The sequence below is a fragment of the Callospermophilus lateralis genome, chromosome 1 (genome assembly GCF_048772815.1).
Source record: "Callospermophilus lateralis isolate mCalLat2 chromosome 1, mCalLat2.hap1, whole genome shotgun sequence".
Lineage (NCBI taxonomy): Eukaryota > Metazoa > Chordata > Mammalia > Rodentia > Sciuridae > Callospermophilus > Callospermophilus lateralis.
In genome coordinates this window covers 32,978,745-33,001,068 of record NC_135305.1, presented here as the reverse complement: position 1 = coordinate 33,001,068, position 22,324 = coordinate 32,978,745, and the positions used below count along the sequence as shown (strand labels likewise).

Here is a 22,324-nt window from a genome sequence, read left to right as displayed (position 1 = left end):
ATTCGCAAGAACTAGTTTCACCTGCATGTGTCTATGGCCCCAATCAATCAAAATTAGGGCTGACTTGGCATTTGTCATTTCCCATTGTCAAACTTACAAGAGCGGAAGAATTTTCCTCCTCATGGTCTTAGCTTGCAGTTGTTTTTCAAGCCAGAATGGTTTTGAGGCCAGCAGATGAAACAAATGAAGCAACCACATTAAGGAAATTGAAAACAATAGTAGAGCTGTATCCTTGGGCATAATTTGGGCATTTCATAGAAGGAACATCAGCTACCCTGAATGTCAAGGTAGCAAGGATTGATGGAGACATGTCTGTCTTCTCATTCCTCCTAACGATTACTATCCACACCTGTCATTCTCTTAAAGGAAATGACAGAGCAGTTGTCTTATGAACACGATACTGAACCTCTTCTACTAAATTATGGGTAATGGTTTTGATATGTTGACTTTTAACCCTAGGGATTATATTGTCACTGTAGTCTTTATGTTAAGACTTACACCACACATTCCAGAATTTAAAGTTATAGTACTCCCTCAAATCACAAATGGAAAAGGCCTGTTGGCAAGTGTCTCCCCTAGGCTCTCCCCAGACATGAAGTACTGACTTTTCATGGTCATTGAAAATATGTGTTTCCATCTTCTAACATAAATGTGGAGGTTTTCTTTAGGCAAATGATTCCAGAGCTACCTCTTCCAAACTTTGTGTCTTTTTTCAGTTTTAACGCTTTTCACTGGTGGCCTCTGGGACATCAAAGGAGATCTCTTTTACGTGCAAGAACCTAGAGATGAAGAGATTTCTCTAAACCCAATGCTTCCTTCACCTTTTTTTTCCATTCATCTTTATTTTAATCAGTCAGAATATGATTGCTATAATAGGTACTTCTAACTTTGAATTACTGTAAGACCCATGCTTTGGTGAGCTATTTTCCTTTTCAGGACTTGGTGGCTGACAGGGACATGATGAAAGTTCGACTTACCGTGTGTGCTGCAGCTGACAAAGGTGTCCGCTGCACAGGTGTCCTTCGATGGCTGCGATTGTCCCAGAGAACAATCTGGCCCGAATAAGTCCCACCAACCACCAAATTAGGATGGAAACGGGCAAAGCAGACTGACATGACAGAGGACTGTGAAGGAAAAGGAGAGAGAGGGGAACTGTGAGACGGCTGTAGAGGATACCATTGCCTCTTGTTTATTCCTGAAGGCAAAATGGTTCATTGCATAAATGCAATGCATTCTAGAAAACATAAAGCAATTTAAAGCTGGGATTTTGAATGCATAGTTAGTAGATTTTGTGCGTAGACATAGGACTTTCTCTGGAGAGGTTGGCCAATGGTTTACCCCTTGAAATCTGAAATTTGAAGTCTTGGCCTTGTCATCAAATAGGCATAAAACCTATCTTAAGTGCATCATTGTTTTGTGGTCTGTAAAACTTGCTTTCTGGACATTTCCCATTTCTCAAATAAAATGGCAACAGAACTGGTATTAATTCTCCACTGAAGTTTTTACAAAGCAGTTCTTCACTTTGAGGGCTTTCACGTCCACTTAAGTTAGGTGCAGTGTCGGTAAGGGCAGATCAATTCTAGCTTCAGAACTTTAAGTCAGGCCAGTTTTTTTTTTTCTTTTTTTGTTTTAGCCTTAATGTAGACTTCTAGGAAGGATACTGACCTCAGACTAATCAAACTGGCTCCTCCCCCAATTCCCTCACCTCCCATGGACATCCTCCTTGACCTTGAAGCTGCCCACTTCAGACAAGTCTTAATGTTAGCCTTTGCCTATTTTAATAAACAGCCAGAAATGGATTTCAGTCCAACTCTGCCCATGGTCTGTCATAGCATCACAAATGTGGTTTCTGAAATTCCACAAAGTTCTACTGGGCACCATATTTTGTATGAAATTACTTAGCTAGCTATTGCACTTAAAATCAAACAAGTTACTTTTCCACATCTGCTAAGACTCTTGTGATTCCTGCAGTACTTTCTATCTTTACACTTATCAGCAAAAGTATTTGTTTTTAACAAACACATTTCATTTCTTCAGTTAAATTCAATAATTTCAATGCATTCTAGAAAACATAAAGCAATTTAAACCATGGAGAAGTTACTATGTGTAAGAAAGTCACTATACCAAAAATGAGAATAAAAAGGTAGCTATTGCCCCTAACAAATCTGTGTTCTGGTAAAGGGAACTAAGAATATATGCATTTAAAAGAATAGAGTTGCTGCCAATCCATACGGTGCTTTTGTGTGAAATAGGAAAAAGTGCCCCTTAGAACAAACACAATCACATGGGTAGGCACATGCCTTGGCAAGTGGAGAGTAAGATGGATTTCCATCCCTTTTTGTTCATGGTGCTTGACATCCTTGCTCAGGGCATAATCTAGACTCCCAACTTGCACACGTGATCTGACTAAATTTTGGCAGCCTCTGTGTGTCTCTGTGTGTCTGTGACAGGGGTGAAGGGAGGCGAAGATTTGTTTTAGAGGAAAGGAGAGGAAGGTGGAAAATGTACAGTGACTAGAAACACCTACCTCTTGGAAGGGGATGTGTTACACCCTGAAGTCTATGTGGACCATTCGGCAAGTGGACAGGAGAAGACAAAGGTACTTTTGAGAGATGAGAAAATGAGAAGAAAGAACCAGAAGCAGCAATGGTCTAGTCCAGATCCACAGGGAAGTTGCTAGCATGGAAGAGGCTGTTAGGAAACATGACTGAAGAGGTACCTTTGGTTGGACCAGAGAAGCCCTGAATGGCCCTATTTGAATCTTTTTCCTGCGGACAATGGTGAGAAATCATAGCTTTCTAAGTAAACAAGTATGGAAATCAAAGTTTGTTATTAATAATCCAGCAAAATAGTAATTGATAAAAAAATTACCTTCTGATAGGTAAAGTAAATGCCCGTTTCTTATAAACAAAACTAAACAAAGCAAAACCAGATCTAATGTCAGTCTAAGGCTTCATAGTCAGAAACAGTCTCAATATTCTGAGGTAGAATAAAGAATGTAGACTATTTTTCAATGTCATGTTTTCCTAGTTTTGAATGATTTTCAGTTCCAATTCCTTAAACACAATTCGATGAAGAACATACCCATGCCCCAATCTGGTTTTCATAAAGTTCAAGAATAACTCTCAATAATGACACCGAATTAAAGAAAAAGAAAATAATGCTGGTCAGCTTCTTGTTTTACACATCCCACAGAAACGATTCTTAGTTTTCAATTGATGAAATTCTTATGTTGCCTGACCTATGTTGGAAAGTTTTTTAGAAAGCTTCAGAAAGACTTAAAATTATCCAGGTGGTATCAACAATTGAATTTGCCAAAGCTCAAATCGATATGGATAAAGGAATGTCATTCAATTGGAAAAATCCAGAATTTAGCCCCTTGATTGCTTCCGTGTTTCAGTTAAATCCCAGCAAAATTTCCTCCAAATCTTGTACAGTTTGTTGAGAGACTGGAGCAAAACAAACAGTGTAGGTATTTCTATGAAAATGAAACACAGAGTTGGCACCAATCAGAATCTGACCCCATGGGGTACTTGTTCACTTGTTCATTTGTTCTATCTTCATTCATTTATTTATTTACCAAACACTTAGCATTGAGGTCTACTAAACCATTTGTTAAAATTGCAAATGTCAACAAAGCCCTCCAATCTTGGATTCAGAATTCTACTTAAATTTGGTTAAAAAAAAAAAAAAAGTCAAATGAATGCTGAAAAAGCACCTTGGGGCACCAGATTACTGCCACGAGAATCTACATTGTTTTGCTGAAAATCAATATTTACAATATTTCCAGGAGGAAAAAGAGTAGATGTTTATTTTCATTTTATATTTGGAAGGTAAAGTATAGCTATGTGTCTATGTGTATACGTATATGTAGCTGAACACAGATGCCCACACTTGACACTATCATTTATAGGGAAGCACTAAGGCAGTATGATCACCATCATCTAGATGTAAAGTTTAGAATTCAGACATTTCCTGAGATGTTTTGTTAAATACTCTGATCCTTGATGTAAAGGTGGCAAACACTTGGGAGACTGACTTAGTTTTTATTTGCATCCAAATGCTTCGTCAGCTTTAGACTTGGGAACAGTGCTCCCTCTACAGCACAGAGGATGTGAGCCCCTCTTCCAACTGGGGAAGTCTGGGCTTGGAAATCTGCAATCTCCTGCTGCTCAAGCAGCTACTGATCTAGTCATTGTTGCTGCTGTCCATTGTCATGGAATTTCCCGGCTGTCAGTAAGAGGTGCCAATTTTGATAACATCCTGTCAGTTACATCTATGGTTAAAAAAAATGAAAAAGCACTTCAGAAAAATTGGTTGACACTTCAAAAAAATGTAGAATTTTTTGTTGTCTTAATTTTCAACAGTATTTTTTTCTGAGGGCCAATTATATGAAAAATATATTAATAATATTGTTACTTTAAAAATTTCATCACTTTTTTGGTGTTCACAATTTAAGTCATCCAGTGTTGTAATAGGCATTATTAAACTAGGATTAATAATGACAAACAAAATTAATTGAGAATAAGTTTCTTTGCCTTTTTATTCTGGGCTCTATATGAATGCATATGGGTATAGTTTTTTTTTTTTAGTTTAAAATATTAATTATTTTATTATATTCTTTAAAGTAACAGAGCCTCAGAATTATTTTGAAAATCTACATAGAGTCTTTTAGAATTCTAATCAAGCCAATTACATGAGTAGAAAATAATACAAAGATGGTGAATGTTAATCTCTTCATCACAGTAAGTGTTTCTGCCATTACTGTTGAGCTGTTTTTACAAAGCTGGGGATTTCATGAGGTGGCCACATTGTTGGTCCAAACAGGGACTCAGAAACAGGATAGTCTTGGATATTAAAGGCTTGAGGTGAAACTGGTGAGTCTGCCTGACTATATTCCAACAAGTAGCACAGGGATGGGGTTACACAGGGACCAATGATCTAAGAGGATGAGCATCTCATCTTGATCATTTGCATAGCACAGTCCCCCAAATCAAGCCAAGGAATATGCTGAAACTATGTCTTGAGGACCAGGCCATCTCTGTTGACAGAGATCATTTTATTGTTTTCAACAGATGCATTATCTCTGAGACTCCTGAGGAAGCTTGGCTTACTTTTCAGTCCCGGCCATCCCTGCACAGTGGCTCTCCTCCTGACCCACATTGTTATGTGAGCCTTTGAACACAAGCTGACCCACTAGATGGGGTTCCACATCCTCATCATCTATTTCAAGAGAAGTCAGTTTATTTTAGCCCATTCATCGAGGGAATTCCACGGAGACAGGAAGGGTGGGGAGCCGGCTTTGAACATCTCCCTTCACTCATTGCACACTACTGCATTCAATTCAAAGTCGGCCCAAATCCCTCTTTAAGTGACTGTGGAGGCTGTTTTCTATTTTGCAGAGCTAATCCAGGCCAGCTTACGGATCGTACTTCCCCGTAACCACAGACCCATGTGCCAGGGTGAACAGCCTTTGGTCAATGCTGGCTGGGAAGCGTGCCCTCTAGGTTCACATTTGATCTGGCTGCCCATGTCCGTCTGTGTGTGGCACTCTGCCCACTCCCCATCCTTCATGCCTGGGTGGGAGGGATAGGGGTCCTGCATTCAAAAGCATCTCCTATTTCAAGTACCAGCTCTTCTGGGGAGAAGTCAGTCCCCAGGGAGGGAATGGCCATATTGTTGCCATATGCTGTTTAATGGTGGCTGACATTTTATTTGCCTAAAAGCAAATGCTTAACTGTCAGAGGGCTGTGAGGCAGACAGATCAGATCCTTCTGGCTACTAGTGAACTTGTATAGATATTTCTGCAAGTATCTAAGAAACCCACAAAATATTTTATTTGGAGAACACTGCTGTGGAAAACTCTTTTTAGAGGCGATCATGTGGCACTAGGCACGTGACAATGTGGAAGGTGTGAAGGTATTGAAGACACCCTGCATTGCGAGCCAGGCACTTAACTTTGAGATGAAGGAAAATGATCCTTTTTTTTCCCCCTTTAGGATTCTCCCGTCCTTTCTCTAAGTCTCTATGCCCAAATGTGCATTCCATTCTTCTAAACTGCAAGAGTGACCATCTCCCAAAAGTTATTCCCCTATTAGTGCCAGAATGCCTAGGAGGAAAGATGGAATTAGCTTGTCTGCTACTTCTAAACTCAGTTTGCACAAAAAAAATTAAAAAAGAAAGAAAGAGAAAAAGAAAGCATGATAAAGAAAGAAAGCAAGAAAGTATCTGATTCTAAGATCTTATTTCCCAAAGATTAGATATCAGTCATCCTGATGACCTTCCATAGAATCCCTAGGAATGTCATGACTTTCACTACTGATACCCTATCACATACATCTTTCTGGGTGGTAGGCCAAGAATACAAAGGGTGGTATGCAAACTATAAGGACACACTGCTTCACACACATTAGCATAGTTATACCTTTCTCTCTCTCTCTCTCTCTCTCTCTCTCTCTCTCGCTCTCTCTTTCTCTCTCTCTCTGAGGGAAATAGTGTTGATGAAGATGTGGAGAAGTTGGAATGCCATTACACACTACTAAGTGAGATTGTAATATGAGGGCAGCCACTGGAAAATTGCCTGGCAGTTCCTCAAAAAAATAAACAAAGTTATCATCTGACCCCACAATTCCACTTCTAGTTACATACACAGGATAACTGAAGACATAAGCATATGCAAAAACTTGTTCACAACAGCATTATTCATAATAGCCAAAAGGTGCCAGCAACTCAAATGTCCATCAACTGATGAATGGATATACAAAATGTAGTAAATCCATGTGAATGTTATTCAACAATAAAAAGCAATGTAGTATAGATATAGGCTATAACATGGATGAATTTTGAAAAACTTCAAGTAAAACAAATTTTAAAAGGATAAGTCATAATTGCACACTTCTCTGAGTATACTAAAAAGCATAGACTTTGAAGGTTGAATTTATGTGATGTGATACACATATCAATTTTTAGAAGAAAACTGGGTACACACAAGTTTTCAACCTCATGGAGCTTCCCAGCCTCAGTTTTAATCTTCTGGACAATTGTCTGAACTACCTGGATCACTCTCTTCTCAAACACTTAGTCATTGCCTTGTAATTCTTTCTGAGCATCATCTCTAGTTTCTACTCCCTGGGAGACATTGAGGTAGAAAGGAAGGATCAGCAGACTTCAAGTCCAGAGAAATTTCTGCTCTGGTTCCTATTAGTTGTGTGATCCAAGTTTTAAGTTGTTTTTGTTTGCTTAATTTGGAGCACTTTTTAAAATTATTATTTATCTACTTTTAAAAACTGTGCTGAAATATTCATAATATAAAAATTTCCATTCTAACCATTTTTAACCATGTAGCTCAATGGCATTAAGTACACTCACCAATGTTGTGCAACTGTCACTGCTATTCATCCCTAGAACTTCATCATCTTCCACAGTTGAAATTCGGTCCCCACAAGACACCAACTCTTTCTTCCTCTTTCCCCTTACCCCTGGCAACCACCATTCACTTTCCATTGCTTTGAATTTGACTGTTCTGGGTAGCTCATGTGAGTGGAATCAATCACACAGTGTTTGTCTTTTGTGACTGGCTTATTTCACTTAGCATACTGTCATCATGGCTCATCCATGAACACGTGTAGAATTCCTCCCTTTTTAAGGCTGAATAACAGCCCATTGTATGTACATACGATATCCAAACATATCCAGAGACAATGAAGGTCCAGAGGACTCCTCATTTTGTGTGTGGATTCATTCATTGAAGGAACACTTGAGCTGTTTTCACCTTTTGGCTACTGTGAATAGCTAAAGGCTATATTGTAGCTGCTTTGAACATGGGTATACAACTACCTGTTTCAGACTCTGCTTAATTCTTTTGGGTATATATCTATAAGTGGAATTGCTGGATCCTATGGTAGTTTGTCCTTTATTTATTTATTTATTTATTTATTTATTTATTTATTTGAGGAACCACTGTTTTACTTTTTTTTAATAATGACTACCATTTTATATTCCACCACTATATCACAAGGGTTCCAATATCTCTAACACTTGCTCTCTTCTTTTTCTTTTGTTTGTTTATAGCAGTCATCCTAATGCATGTGAGGTGTCTAAGCCTTACTTTTTGATTCATAACAGGAACATGATGGTTCTTGCCCTGCCTATGGAACAAGGCATTTTCTTTGCCCATCTTTCCTGGAGCTGCTGAAAGATTTGAATTAGGCAACTAAAGACCTTGATAAGTGATATGCCCTCCACATAGGATTAGAGATGACTTTATTCCTAATTTGAAGAAACATATCCAGAGACAATGAAGGTCCAGAGGACTCCTCATTTTGGTCAACAAATATTTTCATAAATTCACTGTCCTGTATTGATAGTCTAGGTTGGAAAACTGTCTTCTAGATGTATTATTAAACTATTTTGTTATGTGGTTTAACTCTTTTGAGTGAGTCCTTATTCTTGATAACCCTTTCAGACCTCAAATTAGACCTGGAATAGACTGATCTGTGATATGACTTTACATCTGATTATTACTTATTCATCAATAAGGCACCCTTTGGGTATTTTTTTTTTTTTTTTTTTGGTACCAGGGATTTAATCCAGGGGCACTTAACCACTGAGCCACATCCCCTTTCTTTTTAAAATTTACTTGTTCTATTTAAATAGACATGACAGTAGAGTATATTTTGACATACTACACATACATGATTAGAGATGACTTTATTCCTAATTTGAAGAAACATATCCAGAAACAAAGAAGGTTCAGAGGACTCCTTATTTTAGTCAACAAATATTTTCATAAATCCATTGTCCTGTATTGATGGTCTAGGTTGGAAAAAGTATTTCCATATTTTATTTAGAGACAGCATCTAACTAATTTACTTAAGGCCTCACTAAGTTTCTGAGGCTGGCTTCAAATACACAATCCTCCTGCCTCAGTTTCCCAAGCCAGTGGGATTACAGTCATGTGCCACCATGCCTGGCTCAGGCTATTTTCTAAACCAGTGTCACTCCACACATGCCTGTACCTTAGCATCAACTAGAGAGCTTTAAAAATTACCTAATGCTCAGGCCACATTCTATAACAATTAAATCAGAATTTCTGGGGTGGGAATCAGGCATCAATATTTTAAAAAAAACCCTGTTCAGTCAAGTATGAAGAATACTCTTTTAAATCAATGTTTCTCAAACTTATCTGAATGTAAGTGCTTGGAGAACTCCTGGAAAACACAGATTGGTTACTAGAAGATGCAGGATGAAAGAATTGGGGAGATGTTAGTCAAAATGGCAAAAACACAAAATTTCAGTTACACAGGAGGAATAAGTTCAATAGAACAATTGTACATCATGGTAACTAATTGTAATCATATATTGTAGGGGCTGGGTTGTGGCTCAGTGGTAGAGTGCTTGCCTAGCATGTGTGAGGCACTTGGTTCTATCCTCAGTATCACATAAAAATAAATACTTAAAATAAAGGTGTTGTATCCATCTACTACCAAAAAATAATTTAAAAAATATTATATTGTACATTGGAAAATTGCTCAAAGGGTATATTTTAAGTAGTTTCACCACATACACAAAGGTAAGTATGTGGGCTAAAGCACAAGTTAAATAACTTGACTTTGCCATTCTGCAATGTACATTTATATAAAACATTGTGCTTCATATGACAAATATATACATTTTTTCCTTGTCAATTAAAACAAACAACAAGCAAAAACATAGATTCCTGGGTCCTATCTTGGATCTATCTGGCCAGAATTTCTGGGAAGAGACCTTGTGATGTGTGTATTTAACAAGAACCCAGGTGATTGATATGGTGGACAAAGTTGAAAAACCCAATTCCAAAACGATAATTTGGTAGAGTTAGGTGTCATTTGGAATGCTTTTGCTTTGCACCAGTGTAGTTCCAAGCCTGGGCTCTTTTCTTTATAGGATTATGTGCCATTTTCACAACTGGCCCAACTGAAAAAAAAATATGATATTTTCCTCTGCTAGATTGCCATTTCCTTCAATGTTAATTGCTAGTTTGCTATCTCATCTAGCTTTTCTTCTTCACTGAAATAATGAGACTCTCAGAAAACGATAACTGAAAATGACAGTGAAGGGTTAGGTCCCAACTTTCCTACATCATCACTATATGCGGGGACACTAAATATGCTGGAGTTTTCCTGTTTATTGTTAGGAGGGCTAATGAACATCATCACTGTCGCCCCAGGTCACATGACTATTTAGCTGTGGGGGCATTCCAAAGTTTTTGAGCACCTGAGTTTCAAGCATGACCTAACATTGTATTGTTCCTATTAGGTGGGTAACTTGGCTTCCATGTTTTTCAGAATAGGAAAACCAGGCTCCGAGAAGTAAAGCTACTGGTTTAACATTGAATTAGCAGAAAGTGGCAAAACCCAGATTTGAACCACAGCCTGGCTGATTTCAAAGTCAATATATTGTAAAAACTTAAATCAACTGAAGACAGGTGCATTTTCTCTTAGCGATCCATGATCTTGCCTCCTGCACACCAAACTTCTGACTCCCTCACTTCCATGGGCCTGGGAATCACAGGCTGAACCTCACGTATTGCTATATGGTAGAGAGGGCTTGTGGGCTCCCTGCTTGCCACACTGGCTTTGACAGTGAGTCTCTGACCCCTCTCCAGTTGGGCTTCTCTTACTGGCATAAAGATGGCTCCCCTCACTCAGTTCCCAGCCTATCAGTTGTGACAGGTGGCAACAGAGCTAATTAGTATCAATTGTAGTGATATTTACCATGAGGTGGGTATTCCTGCTGAGAACTGATTGAGACCAATTAATCATTTCATGAGCGTCTACGGAGCAGGTGGGACACCAGTTGGGTCACCACTGACAAGCTCTGTGTTTATCACCACTGTTTTGGAGGAAAATGCTTCATTTTCATCTTGTCACTGTGCAACCAAACTGAAAAGGCCATTGCAATACAACAAATTATTTTTTAATGAGTGTGTGTATCCCCCCAAATATTTATGTGAAATGTTATTGATTGTTGTGCAAAAGGAATGGTGTCTCTGTGTACTTTAACAAACAAAAAGGACTTTCTATTTAGAGACATAGAGTACCTGGGGAACATTTCAAGTTCAATAAGTAAGAAGTAATATGTATATATTTTTTTGTTTTTAAAATAGGTTCTTGGGAGATAGAATTATCTTCGGTAAAAAGTCACATTTTGGAAATTTTAAAAAAAGGTGACCTGCATTTTTTAAAAAAAGTTCAAAAACAAAAATAAATGAAAAATTTGAGGCACATTATATCTTGCCTATACCTGGAAAGCCTTTATAGAGTCTTAAAATGCAAGACATATACTCCAATTCAAGTTTTTTTATACACAAACAAAAGTTTTCTTTTTCTTTTTTTTTTTTTTTTTTTACATTCTGGTTAAAAACTAACCAATAACCAGGTGGAGAATCTTGGTAGTAAGTTCTTCAAATGCAAAGTTATTCTTAGAAACTATCTGTCTCAGCACCTCAACCACACAATGTACTGAATACCTATCTTCTGCTACTTGCTCCACTAGCTGTGACCCACCACCTGCCACATGGTAGAGCAGTTGAGGAATTTCTATCCATAGTTTGTAAAAGGAAAAGTAGTTCCCACTCTTCCTATTTCAACCCTCATAGCAACAGAGTTTTATAAATAGATCAGCACAACTTTTAATAATAGGGTTTGAATTTACCAGAGAGTTGTGTAGACAATACAGTTCCCATATACTAATGCTGTGCTATTGCTATTAACTTCTCTCTGTTGTTATGTTAGTATATAGCAAGTTGTCACAACCGAGGAACTGATATCGATACATCATCAAATCAAGGTTCATACTTGATTTAGCTGTCCTTACTCATTACCTAATATCCTTTTTCTGTTCTAGGATCCCATCCAAGAGATCATATAACCCTCAGCCATCATGTTTCCTTAGGTCCCTTTAGGCTGTGACAGTTTCTCACTTTTCTCTTGATATTCTTAAGTGTTTTGAGGAGTACTTTGTAGGATGTCCTTCAATTTGGGTTTGCTTTTTTTTGTTGTTGTTGTTATTTTCTTCCTATTTTATGATTAGGATGGGACAAACAGATGTCTTCAGGTTGTACTAAATATTCAGAACCAAAACAAAACAAGAAAAAGATCCAAGGATTTGAGGTATTGAACTTAGTTGGTGAAAGATTATAATACAGTGGTGGTATGATTATCTATTTATTCCTTAATCTATCCATCCATATCCACATGATACTTCCTATTTTGATAAATTTGTTATTCAAAAATTTTACTATAGATAACACCAGGTGGGATATGCCATCACATCTGACAGTAATGCTCACTGAAACACTCTCAGGTCAATGTTCTTTTCTTCCGTATAGACTTCCAACCACTTACTAAATATTATTGTCCCATTTTTAAAGAAATGTGAAACCAAAATTGCTATGCTAGGCTGCAGTGGACACACAGTGCAACCTGAGAGCTAGCTTTTACTTTATACAGACTAAAAAGAAGAGGAAGAGAGAAATATATGGATCATTTTTTTTTGTATGCTACAAAGCACCAGCCTTCTTCAAATCAAAAGTCTAAGTCCTATTTAATTTTTTTTAAAAAAAGGAAGTTGATTTTTTTGGATATGGTATGTGTTGTCATCTACCTCTTTGATTTATGGAAGTTATGTACCAGAGAGAAGAGATTGCTTTATCTGAGAAACAAGAAAAAGAGTTCCAATAGACAGGAAAGATTGTAGGCAGCATTAACTTCAGTGCTTGTTAAAACAAGAGGGATTAATAGCAAAAAGGGAGGGAAGAATTTTGAATGTCTCCAGTTTAGTATCTTCAAAAACCTTTGAGGTTTCTGAGAAAGGCTCAGCCAACCACATGAAAGAGATGCAAAGGGACTCAGCCACACGACTTCTCTAAATCCAGGGCTGGGGCTGATCCACTGTACCATCAAACCATCTGACTTGGAAGTGTAGCCACAAATTACATTTACTTTTATTAAAAAAGTACTAAGTCCTTGCAAAGGGGGCAAACGGAGCATTCAGAAATATGTTACTATCCACTTAACCTTGATGGAAATCGTATGGATAAACATGGATAAGAAGAGCCATATTCTTAGTCCATGATCCCTTCCTCAGCCATGTAAAAGAGGCAATAATGGCCCTGAGCTATAGAATCCAAGAGAAGAATTCAGTTACCAGGAATTTTATTTTTTACCAGCATAATAATAAATGGGCTGGTTGAATTTAGAACTGATGTACTAGCAAGAGGGTCTGAAAATAATTGCATGAAAGATTTGTGTTCTGATTTGTGCATTTTTTTTCTTCTGCATTTGTAGGATTTGGGTTTTGTGCATGAGGACATTGAAAAGGGAAGAAGAAAATGTAGTCTCCATATGTCATTCAGCAACCCCCTGCTAGTAAAATAAATCTACATTTGGAGTATCCACCCAAAGTATCATAGAATAATCCCACATTAGATCATGACCAAGCCACTTAGGTCAGAAATTATAGGGGAACTATTAAAAAATATAAGAGAAGAAAAATAAACCCAAAGTGTTCCACTACTCACAACCTCTTCACATGGTTTGTCTGAGTCTGAGTGACTGGTGGATTTGCCATCTGTGACAGTCCATGGAATCAGTTAGATCATTCTAAATTTAGCAGGAAAATAAAATAATTCAGCAAGAATTGGTTCTTCCTCACATTAAAACTATGTGGTTAATACAGATCTTGAGGATACAAATAAAAAGTGAAGCCTGAACCCAATGAAGCTATGTGGCAACAAGGCAGAAGTAGTCTCAGTGAAGTTGTCCTTTTTTTTCTGGAATTATTTAGATATGCTTATGCAGAAGTCATGAAGATGAACCAGATGACCTTTAAGAACTGTCTAGCTCATCTGTTCTATGGATAAACTACTACTTTGAAGTATGAAAAAGGACTAGGAAAAAACCTAGGTTTAATTGATTGCTGTTTGGTCCATGCATGAGAAAAGTGCAAACTGATTTTTGTGATGGTTACCAACCCCAGGTCTCATGAAATCTCCATATTTCTATACCACACCCTTTGCAAAAGACTCAAAGACTGAGAATGACTTGAGCATGGAGAGTATTAAAAATCTGTCCTGGATTGTTCATTCCTAAACTGAGGTATATCCCATCATAAAACACCATTTATATATTCTTGGAGGACCAACAAATAAATAGGAATCAAATTCTCCAAACTTCAATCTAAACTAGTTTTATTTTTAAATATTTATTTATTTTTTTAGTTATAGGTGGACACAATATCTTCATTTTTTATGTGGTGCTGAGGATCGAACCCAGTGCCCTATGTATTCGAGGCAAGCGCTCTTTCTCTGAGCCACAATCCCAGCCCCTAAGCTAGTTTTTAAAAGGACAAAACAATAAACAAACAAAGAAACAAAGAAAAATGGTGAACCAAAATTCTTGTAGGATCAAATGATTAAATTTATAGAACTGGATGAATTTGTCTTAGTCCACAGAAGAAATCTACTCTAAACATAAGACCTTTAGAATGCACAAATTAAAGGGCATGTATCATAGAGTTTGAAGTTTCCAGTTCTGGAAAGAGAGATTGGAGAGATCTGAAAAGAGAGATCCATGAGTAGAGACCTATCCCGAACTATGTCCTTCATTAAATGATGTAAGTAAGGGTACTGGTCAGCTGGAAGAAATGTGGTCATAAATTCCTGAACACATATGTTAGAGTACATCCAACATACTCATCAGTCAATTGTCATAATGGAGTGTGATATTTTGGTTCATGCAAATCTAAATAAAATTACCAAAGGACAGTATTTTTCTCCTTTTCCCTAAAAAAGAAGAAGAATAGGAGCACTTTCCTAGTCATCTGTGTGTTTTTATAGACTGGTGATGATGAGTATTTTATCTTTGGTGTTAGTGACAAGTGCCCACTGCATTTCTCCAAGAGTCAAAAAAAGAAAGATGTCCAATGATCCTGGGGATGCAGGAACAATATGAATCCAGATAATGAAGAGTTAAGAAAATCTTCTCCGCCTGCTAATGAACTCCATCCTGCCCTGGTGAGACCACCCTCCTTTTAAGTAAGAGGTAATTTAATATGAATCTACTCAGTTGTGTTTGGGCTTCATCCAATCTATGAGAATCAGTATGATAAATTATAATGAATTGTCTGCAATACTTCACAAAGTCACTAAAACAGTCCTGAAAAACAAGATCCCTAAGCTTGATTTTTCCATCTCCCTTTGAATACATTTTGCCTTATTCCTGTTAGACCACTCCAGAACTTGAAAATATTTCTTATAGCTCCCCCACACTGAAAGTTATATGCTCTGAGCCCCACTTGATGAGATCCACAGTTGTTGGCTGTTTCTATTGAAGCAGGCCCCATACTTGAAAATGACGTGGATAGGGGGCCAGCCAAATAATATAGCAAGAGAAGGAACATGGCCCCTTTAGTTTCCAAAGGGTTTCTTCGTGTGCTTTTTCCCTTTGTAATCTACACTGAGTGCTGGAAAGTAGCTTAGTGAAAGGCATTCTCCTATTTCAGATTCTGGAAAAGCCCTTGGAACCAGGGTACCCTCATCTGTGGGGAGAAGGCAGTCAGAGAAGTCAAGTTCTAGAAGAGGTCCCTGACTACAGCTGTGTCATTTTGTTTATGTGGCTTAACTCTCTCTCAGAAATATTTCTTCATTTAAGAGCCACTGCCCTAGCTAAAAAAATGACTGGGGGTAGTCCAGCTCTTCATAATGCAAAATGAAGACCATATTTTATAGATAATCCTTCATAAACAAAACAATCTGATTGACATGAAAGCTGTTTGTTTCCTGCTCTGGTCACTTAAGGTAACACACAAAGACTGTACAGGAGAGGCAGGGTGTCACCTCTCCCCCCACTCATTGGACGTGGAGGGAGTGGAAAATTCCATTTTCTATGGGTAATTCATGTTAATCTTATCAGGTTGAATTGCTTTAATGGGCTTCTTTTCTGTGTTGTTCTTTGTGTCTAAGATAGTTCCTGAAAATTTGTAGCTGTCTGTATTAGTTTCCTCTTGCTGCAGTAACAAATTGCCATATACTGAGCAGCTTAAGACAACACAAACTTAGTATCTCACAGTTCGGAAGGTTAGAAATACTAAAATATAGGGCTATATTGGGCTGCATTCCTTCTTAGAGGCTCTAGAGGAGAATCCATTAGTGGGCCTTCTGTTCAGCTTCTAGAGGTTACCCTCATTTCTTGGTTCATGGTCACCTTCCATTATCAAAGTCCAGTCTTATCAAAGTCCATCATCACTTCTCTGAGGGTGACTCTCTTGCTTTTTCATTTACAAGGATCCTTATGATTACATTGGCCCACTCAGCAAACACAGGGTAATTTCAATATTTTTAACTTAATTACATTTGCATAATCTCTTTTGCCCCATGAGTTAACATTCTCAGGTTTATGGTTTAGGACATAGATATCTTCAGGTGGCCACAGTTTTGAACAAATATTTTATAAGCTTGTAAATATTTTGAGAAAATGTTAAATATTTTGAATTGTGTGTAGGGTTAGTTAATTCCCATGGTTCATCATTAGCCAAAGTCATGGTCACATGTATATTGTGTGCTTCTGATCCCTGCTAGACACACAACCTTCATACACACTCAAGCTTATTTTTACCTGACCCTATTTTTTTGGCTCAAAAAAATGAACTCTAGATCTGTCCTATTTTCTTTTGCCTGATAAAATATAATCTGTTGTGACAGATTTTCCTAACCAGGAATATGAATTGCTGACAGAAAGTCAATGATTTAGCCAGACTAGATATTTAAAACTCCTTTCTACATCCCTGTTACCCCATCTCATGCTAAATTCCTTTTTCCAGTCACCATTTAAAAATTACAAACAGACCAATTAATAAGAAAGGAAGGATGGTAATTCTCAGGCAGGAATAAAATGCATAGGGCATATTGAAATCTTACCAGAAAAACAAAACAAAATAACACACACACACACACACACACACAAAACCCCCCAAATTCTGCCATTATTAAAATCCTGAGAGTCACATACCTTTTCCTCCCAAACAAATCCTTCAAATATAAGTCACATTCACTGCACAACTATCTCAGATACCAATCATCACTTCAATCAAAATCCACACGCCACGTTTTAAGAGTGTTCAAATTTGCCCTCATGGCATTAAAAAAATACAACAACAAGCTACCCACCCCCCACTGCCATTTGATCCTTCTTCCACCAATGCAGATAAAGTTTCGGGATGGTTTTGGCAGGGAACCTAAATAAACAGAATTTTGAAGTTTTCCAATTGTTTTGAAGCGGTTGGCACTGTATGCCAATTAGTCTTCATCGCTTAGGCAAATTCCTTATCAAAATAACTTTTTTTAAAAATAAGGAATCCTGTCTTTATAGAATTCAGAAAGAGATGATAATCTATTATAGGCAGCAGTTTTACTAATGTATCATTTATAGTTGGTGTCAAAGAGTAATTAGGAGTAATTTAAAATACACAGAACACTGTATTTCTGTTGACAAAAGATAGAATTTTTGAGAATTAGATTGGCACAGGACACCACTTCAGAATTTGCTACCCCAGGTATTCTCTTCTTTAAAACCTTGCAATGATACTATATCAATAATAAAGTCCACAGATTTACTCACTGAGGAACCTAAGTACAAATAGAATATTTCTTGGTCTAGAGGAAATAGTTGTATAAAACTCATAAGGTGCAAATTCTCCCAAGTGATTTTTCCTGCAGTTCTAGTAGGTCATTGAATATTTAGCACCTATTGTGCGCATATGTAAACAACCTACAGTGGGTTTGACAAAGCACATAATTCTAATGGAAAAATGTGAATTGTAATGGGAAAATCTTGCTCAAGGATAAATAAAACTCTATTAGTTATTTTTTCCTTATTTCATTCCACCTTCTTGAACATACGTCTTCAAATGAAAAGATACTAGGAAAATTTATATGCGTGGAATTTATCATATTTAATATCAAATGATAGAGAAAATAAACATCAAATGAAGTTGATCTACATAATTCACTAATTCCAAAGTTGGAAATGTCAAAACTTGGTGGCAGTGATATCTTTTAGCATGGGAAGTGCAATGAAACATGGAAAATCCTACTGTTTCCATATCTGTCAAGTAGAATACAATATTGAAGAAATTGTTAGAATGACAAAAATAAATAAATAAATAAATAAATAAATAAACTACTTTTTCCCAAGGCAATCAGACCAGATCAGGAAGGCAATAAGAGTTCTATTTTCCTGCATAATTTGGGTAACTACTTCAGTTTTCCAACTCTCTTCCAAAATGAAGGCAAGGGCTATGGCTAGCCTACAAGTTGTCATACATCTGGAAGACTATTTTAAAAACACATTCAAAATGTTTTGACTACATGATACCAAGCATCTGGCAAAGCACACTTCTCTTAGGTATTTTTCTTCATAGATATTCAGCCATGTGTAGACAGTCATTGTGCCAGATTTTGAGCTACATATTTTATCTGCAGGATAACAAAAACGTATCTGCGAAGGTAAGGCTTTCCTTATGATTTTGATTAGGTAGGTTTAACTTAATGGCATTAACAGAGTTGCCACTCATTCCAGAGTTACTTGAACTACCCTCTAGCTGTGCCTCTCCCTCTGCCCCCACCAAAGCCCTTCAGCAAATTCTATTGGTCAGTCCCTCTCCAGGAACAGTATCTCCCAAATGAACAGCACTCACTCACTTGTCTAAATAGTAACTGACTTCATCGGTTTCATTTCACAGCAAGGACAAGGAAAAGCAAGGCGTCTAGTTTTCACTGCCTAATAGGAACCAGCCTTAGGAATACCTGTGGTTCGCCAACCATCCCCAGACCATTTGAAGGATCCCGAGGTAGGAGGTAGGTATTCTTCATGTGAGGTCGCCTGCCTCCTAATGGGAGCTAACTCAGACTTCCAAAGACCTTTTCCACCAACCAACATAACCATCCCTATGTTTGCTCCGCTGTCAACCTTTCAGACTGTCCTAAGCCAGGGGACAATGTAGCTGGCTATTCTGGGTAAACCGTGCACTGATTATTTCAGTATGTACGTTGCATTCTCCAATCACTCATTCTTGCTATTGATTATAGAGGAGGGACAGATTCCTCAAAGGCAGGAAACAGGATGTATTTATCATTATGGCTTAAGTACCTCACATAGCGCTAGGCACAAGAAATATGTATTGAATTGTTCTGGATAAAATGTAGTCTGCTCTAACAGTAAAGACTGTCACCTTTTGAATCTGAAATGAAATTAAACAGTCAAGTTTGAGCATAATCAGTTTTCACATTTGGACAGGCATGAATAGCAGACCAGTGGGACAGATCTGCCAGAACTCCATTTGCGTAAGGTACTATCAGTAAACTACAAAGACTATATTTATTATGAACTTTGGGAGACGGTGTGAAATACCAATTTGCATTGCTTAGATTTCCTTGAGACAAAGAATACACACTTGAGGGATAGAGTCGTTCTGTTCCCTTCTTTATGGGATATTCCCTGACTGAACTCTCTGGAATTTCTAGCAGTCACTGGGCTACTTGGGGTCACAAAGCATCATTATCAATAACAGTGCTTCACCAAATGAAACCGGCACAGAGTAATAAAACTCACTCTGCAGTGAGTGAAGGCTAGTCCATGGATGAAGATGGGGACAGAGCAAAGAATGAGGCCCAGGGACTTGGACGCTGAAGTCCTGAAAACTGCTTTTAGCTTCACAGTCGGTCACTGGAGCCTTATTCATTTGCACAATTGCAACCTCCTTTGGGAGCTCCCAGAAAAAAAGTGGAAGAATTTTAAGAGACCAGAGGGCTTAAGTGGTAGAGAAATATGGTCTATACTATTAATATAACTTCATTTTAAAACTGGCCTAGCACGGCCAGCCTGACTAGATGCATAAATTGATGGATAGACAGAAGATGAATGAGATGATATGAAGCAATATATATTTAGCTCACTTAATATCTATTAGAAATCTATTAAAATTATTTTTTGTTTTAATAGCATAAGACAGTTATATTTCACTTCCAAGTTCATTTTAAATCAAGGATTCGAAGTACTCTCATGGTCCTCTGAGCAGAAAATTTACCTAAGAAAAATCAAGAAAGTCTCTCAAAGGGTTAATTGTTCCAAGGTGGAGAATATATTTAAATGAAAAATTCCTCAAGGAAACCAGCCTTGTCTTTAGATTTTACAAATAACAGCCATTGGTGGCTAATCTTCCTAACCTTTAGTCAGTTTTCTGTTGATGAGAAATCAGAATCAGGGATCATTACTTTTACAAAGAATGTTTAGACATCCCAGTGACATGATCACTATATGAAATATAATTCAAATTATTTCAGTTTAAACACTGACTTTGACAGTTAGTAAAATCATTTAATTTTCTACTATGGAAACTGTTTTAATAATTTTAACCACTTTTTTAGATTATACCAATTCTTTGAGATGAAGTACGACAGAGAATCAAAATAATCTGTAAATTGAGCTCTATTGCAAAAAAAAAATGAGCTTCATTCCTCAGTAGGGATGCGGCGGGTAAACTTTCCAGGGCTTTTTGCTTGTGTTTTCTTCTTCCTCTATCTCTTCTTTCCTCCACAGCTCAAAGACAATCCAGTTCATGGAAGCAGACTCTGGTTAATGATCCCTTCCCTCCTTTACTTTCTTCCTTTCTTTTTCATTCACTTTCCCAACCTTGCATCCCTCTTCTCATCCCTCCTCCCCAACACCACCCCCCACCTACACCGCCTGGGGGAATGACTACCTCAAAGGATTAATTCAGAACAGGCAGCCGAAAATGGTAACAAGAGTGGGCAAATCAGGATGTGGATTTAGAATCAAGAGGTATTTTAAAGGAGGAGAGCTGCTCAAATTAAACATATGTTAAGAATACAGCCTTGTTGTTCATGGCACACCTTCTGCCTGCCATCCCACCCCAGTGGGATCAGCCTTTAAGGGCAGAGCCTTCCCTCAAGGAATAATAAACACAGTGGCTTGAGTGTGTATAGATCTGAGCAGCGCAGGGGGCTTCCTGTCCTCTTGGTCCAACCTCACTGTTGGAACACAGGTGGGTAGTGACCTAGCTAACTAGGGAAACGGGTCATGGCCCTCAGGCTCACAGCCAGAGAGAAGACAGTCACAGCACCAAGGAGTGAGGCTGTGGGGCATGAATCAGTGTGTGCCTTGATCTAGGCTTCAGCACCCAGGCCACACTTGGAGCCAGCACTTCCTGCTCATCTTTCTCACTCTCACACATGCAAACTAGGCAACACAAATCCATTGATCTTTTGGGGGAAAAAATGTCTGTACAGAGGCTCAGAATGTTTTTCTTTGGGTTAATCGGCTATCAAACTGAGGTTGGGTCTCCCAGTTCTCCCATTTTTCTGTGTGTGTGTGTGTGTGTGTGTGTCCTTTGATGGTGGGGCAATGTTCGCACAGCTCCAGTTTTTATACTTGGAAAATGCTCAGAATGCATTGCTTTGAGAATCTTGCCCTAAAAGCCCAGCAACATTTTTTTGAAAACTTCTGATTCTATTTTGTTGGCAAATTGTGTTAATTATGAAAAAACTTTGCCCTATTTCTGCGTTTTCATTCCTCCCAAAGTATCTCATTTTGTTACGGAGCCACCTCAAAATTTTGTACTCCAACACTCTTGATATGAACTAGTCCCATCTGCAGCTCACTGAGGGTTGTCCTTAGGAGCTATGTAGAATAACAATATATTATTTACTTGCTTTATTCATCACTTTAGAAAAACAAGGTGAAGAACAGCAATGTAATCTATTTGTGGCTTGAATTTATTCCACGGATAGACAAGATACCACACTCTTGGATCCTATAGGAAAAACCCACAATATTCAGGAACTCTATAAGAATTCTAGAAAAAAAAGTTTTAATTTAAATTTTGACTAACAGGTCTGAGAAACTCACAGAGCCCCTTTCTCATTTATTTTGGCATTATTCCCAGAACACAAATAATGCCTAATTATGCAATTATTACAGGATAACAAAGGGTAACAAGTTCCCCTTTATATTCTTGGGGTGGGGGCAGACAGAATTTGCTAATTAAATAACTGCTGTGGGGAAAGAGTTTTTTGGTCATGCAAACATTTTACAGTTACCAATTATGTGATACAATATGCAAACAGCAAAACTCTTGATTAAAGTTGTCAGGCTCCTAATGTTCTATCACAAGTTCAAGTTTATCACATAGACTTGGTGCTATATTTCACTTCCGTAACAATGATCCAAATCAGAGAAATTGATAGTATGGAAATTCTTATTTTTAA

General features: G+C 37.7%; 1 protein-coding gene across 1 annotated transcript in view; it reads right to left on the bottom strand.

The window, feature by feature from the left end:
- The window catches only part of Dync1i1 (dynein cytoplasmic 1 intermediate chain 1), a 293,109-nt gene that overhangs the window by 65,227 nt on the left and 205,558 nt on the right, over positions 1 to 22,324 (bottom strand). The window contains exon 11 of the mRNA XM_076861407.2: positions 978 to 1,124. Within this exon, the coding sequence (XP_076717522.1) occupies positions 978 to 1,124 (147 nt within the window). The remainder of the gene's footprint in view (positions 1 to 977; positions 1,125 to 22,324) is intronic.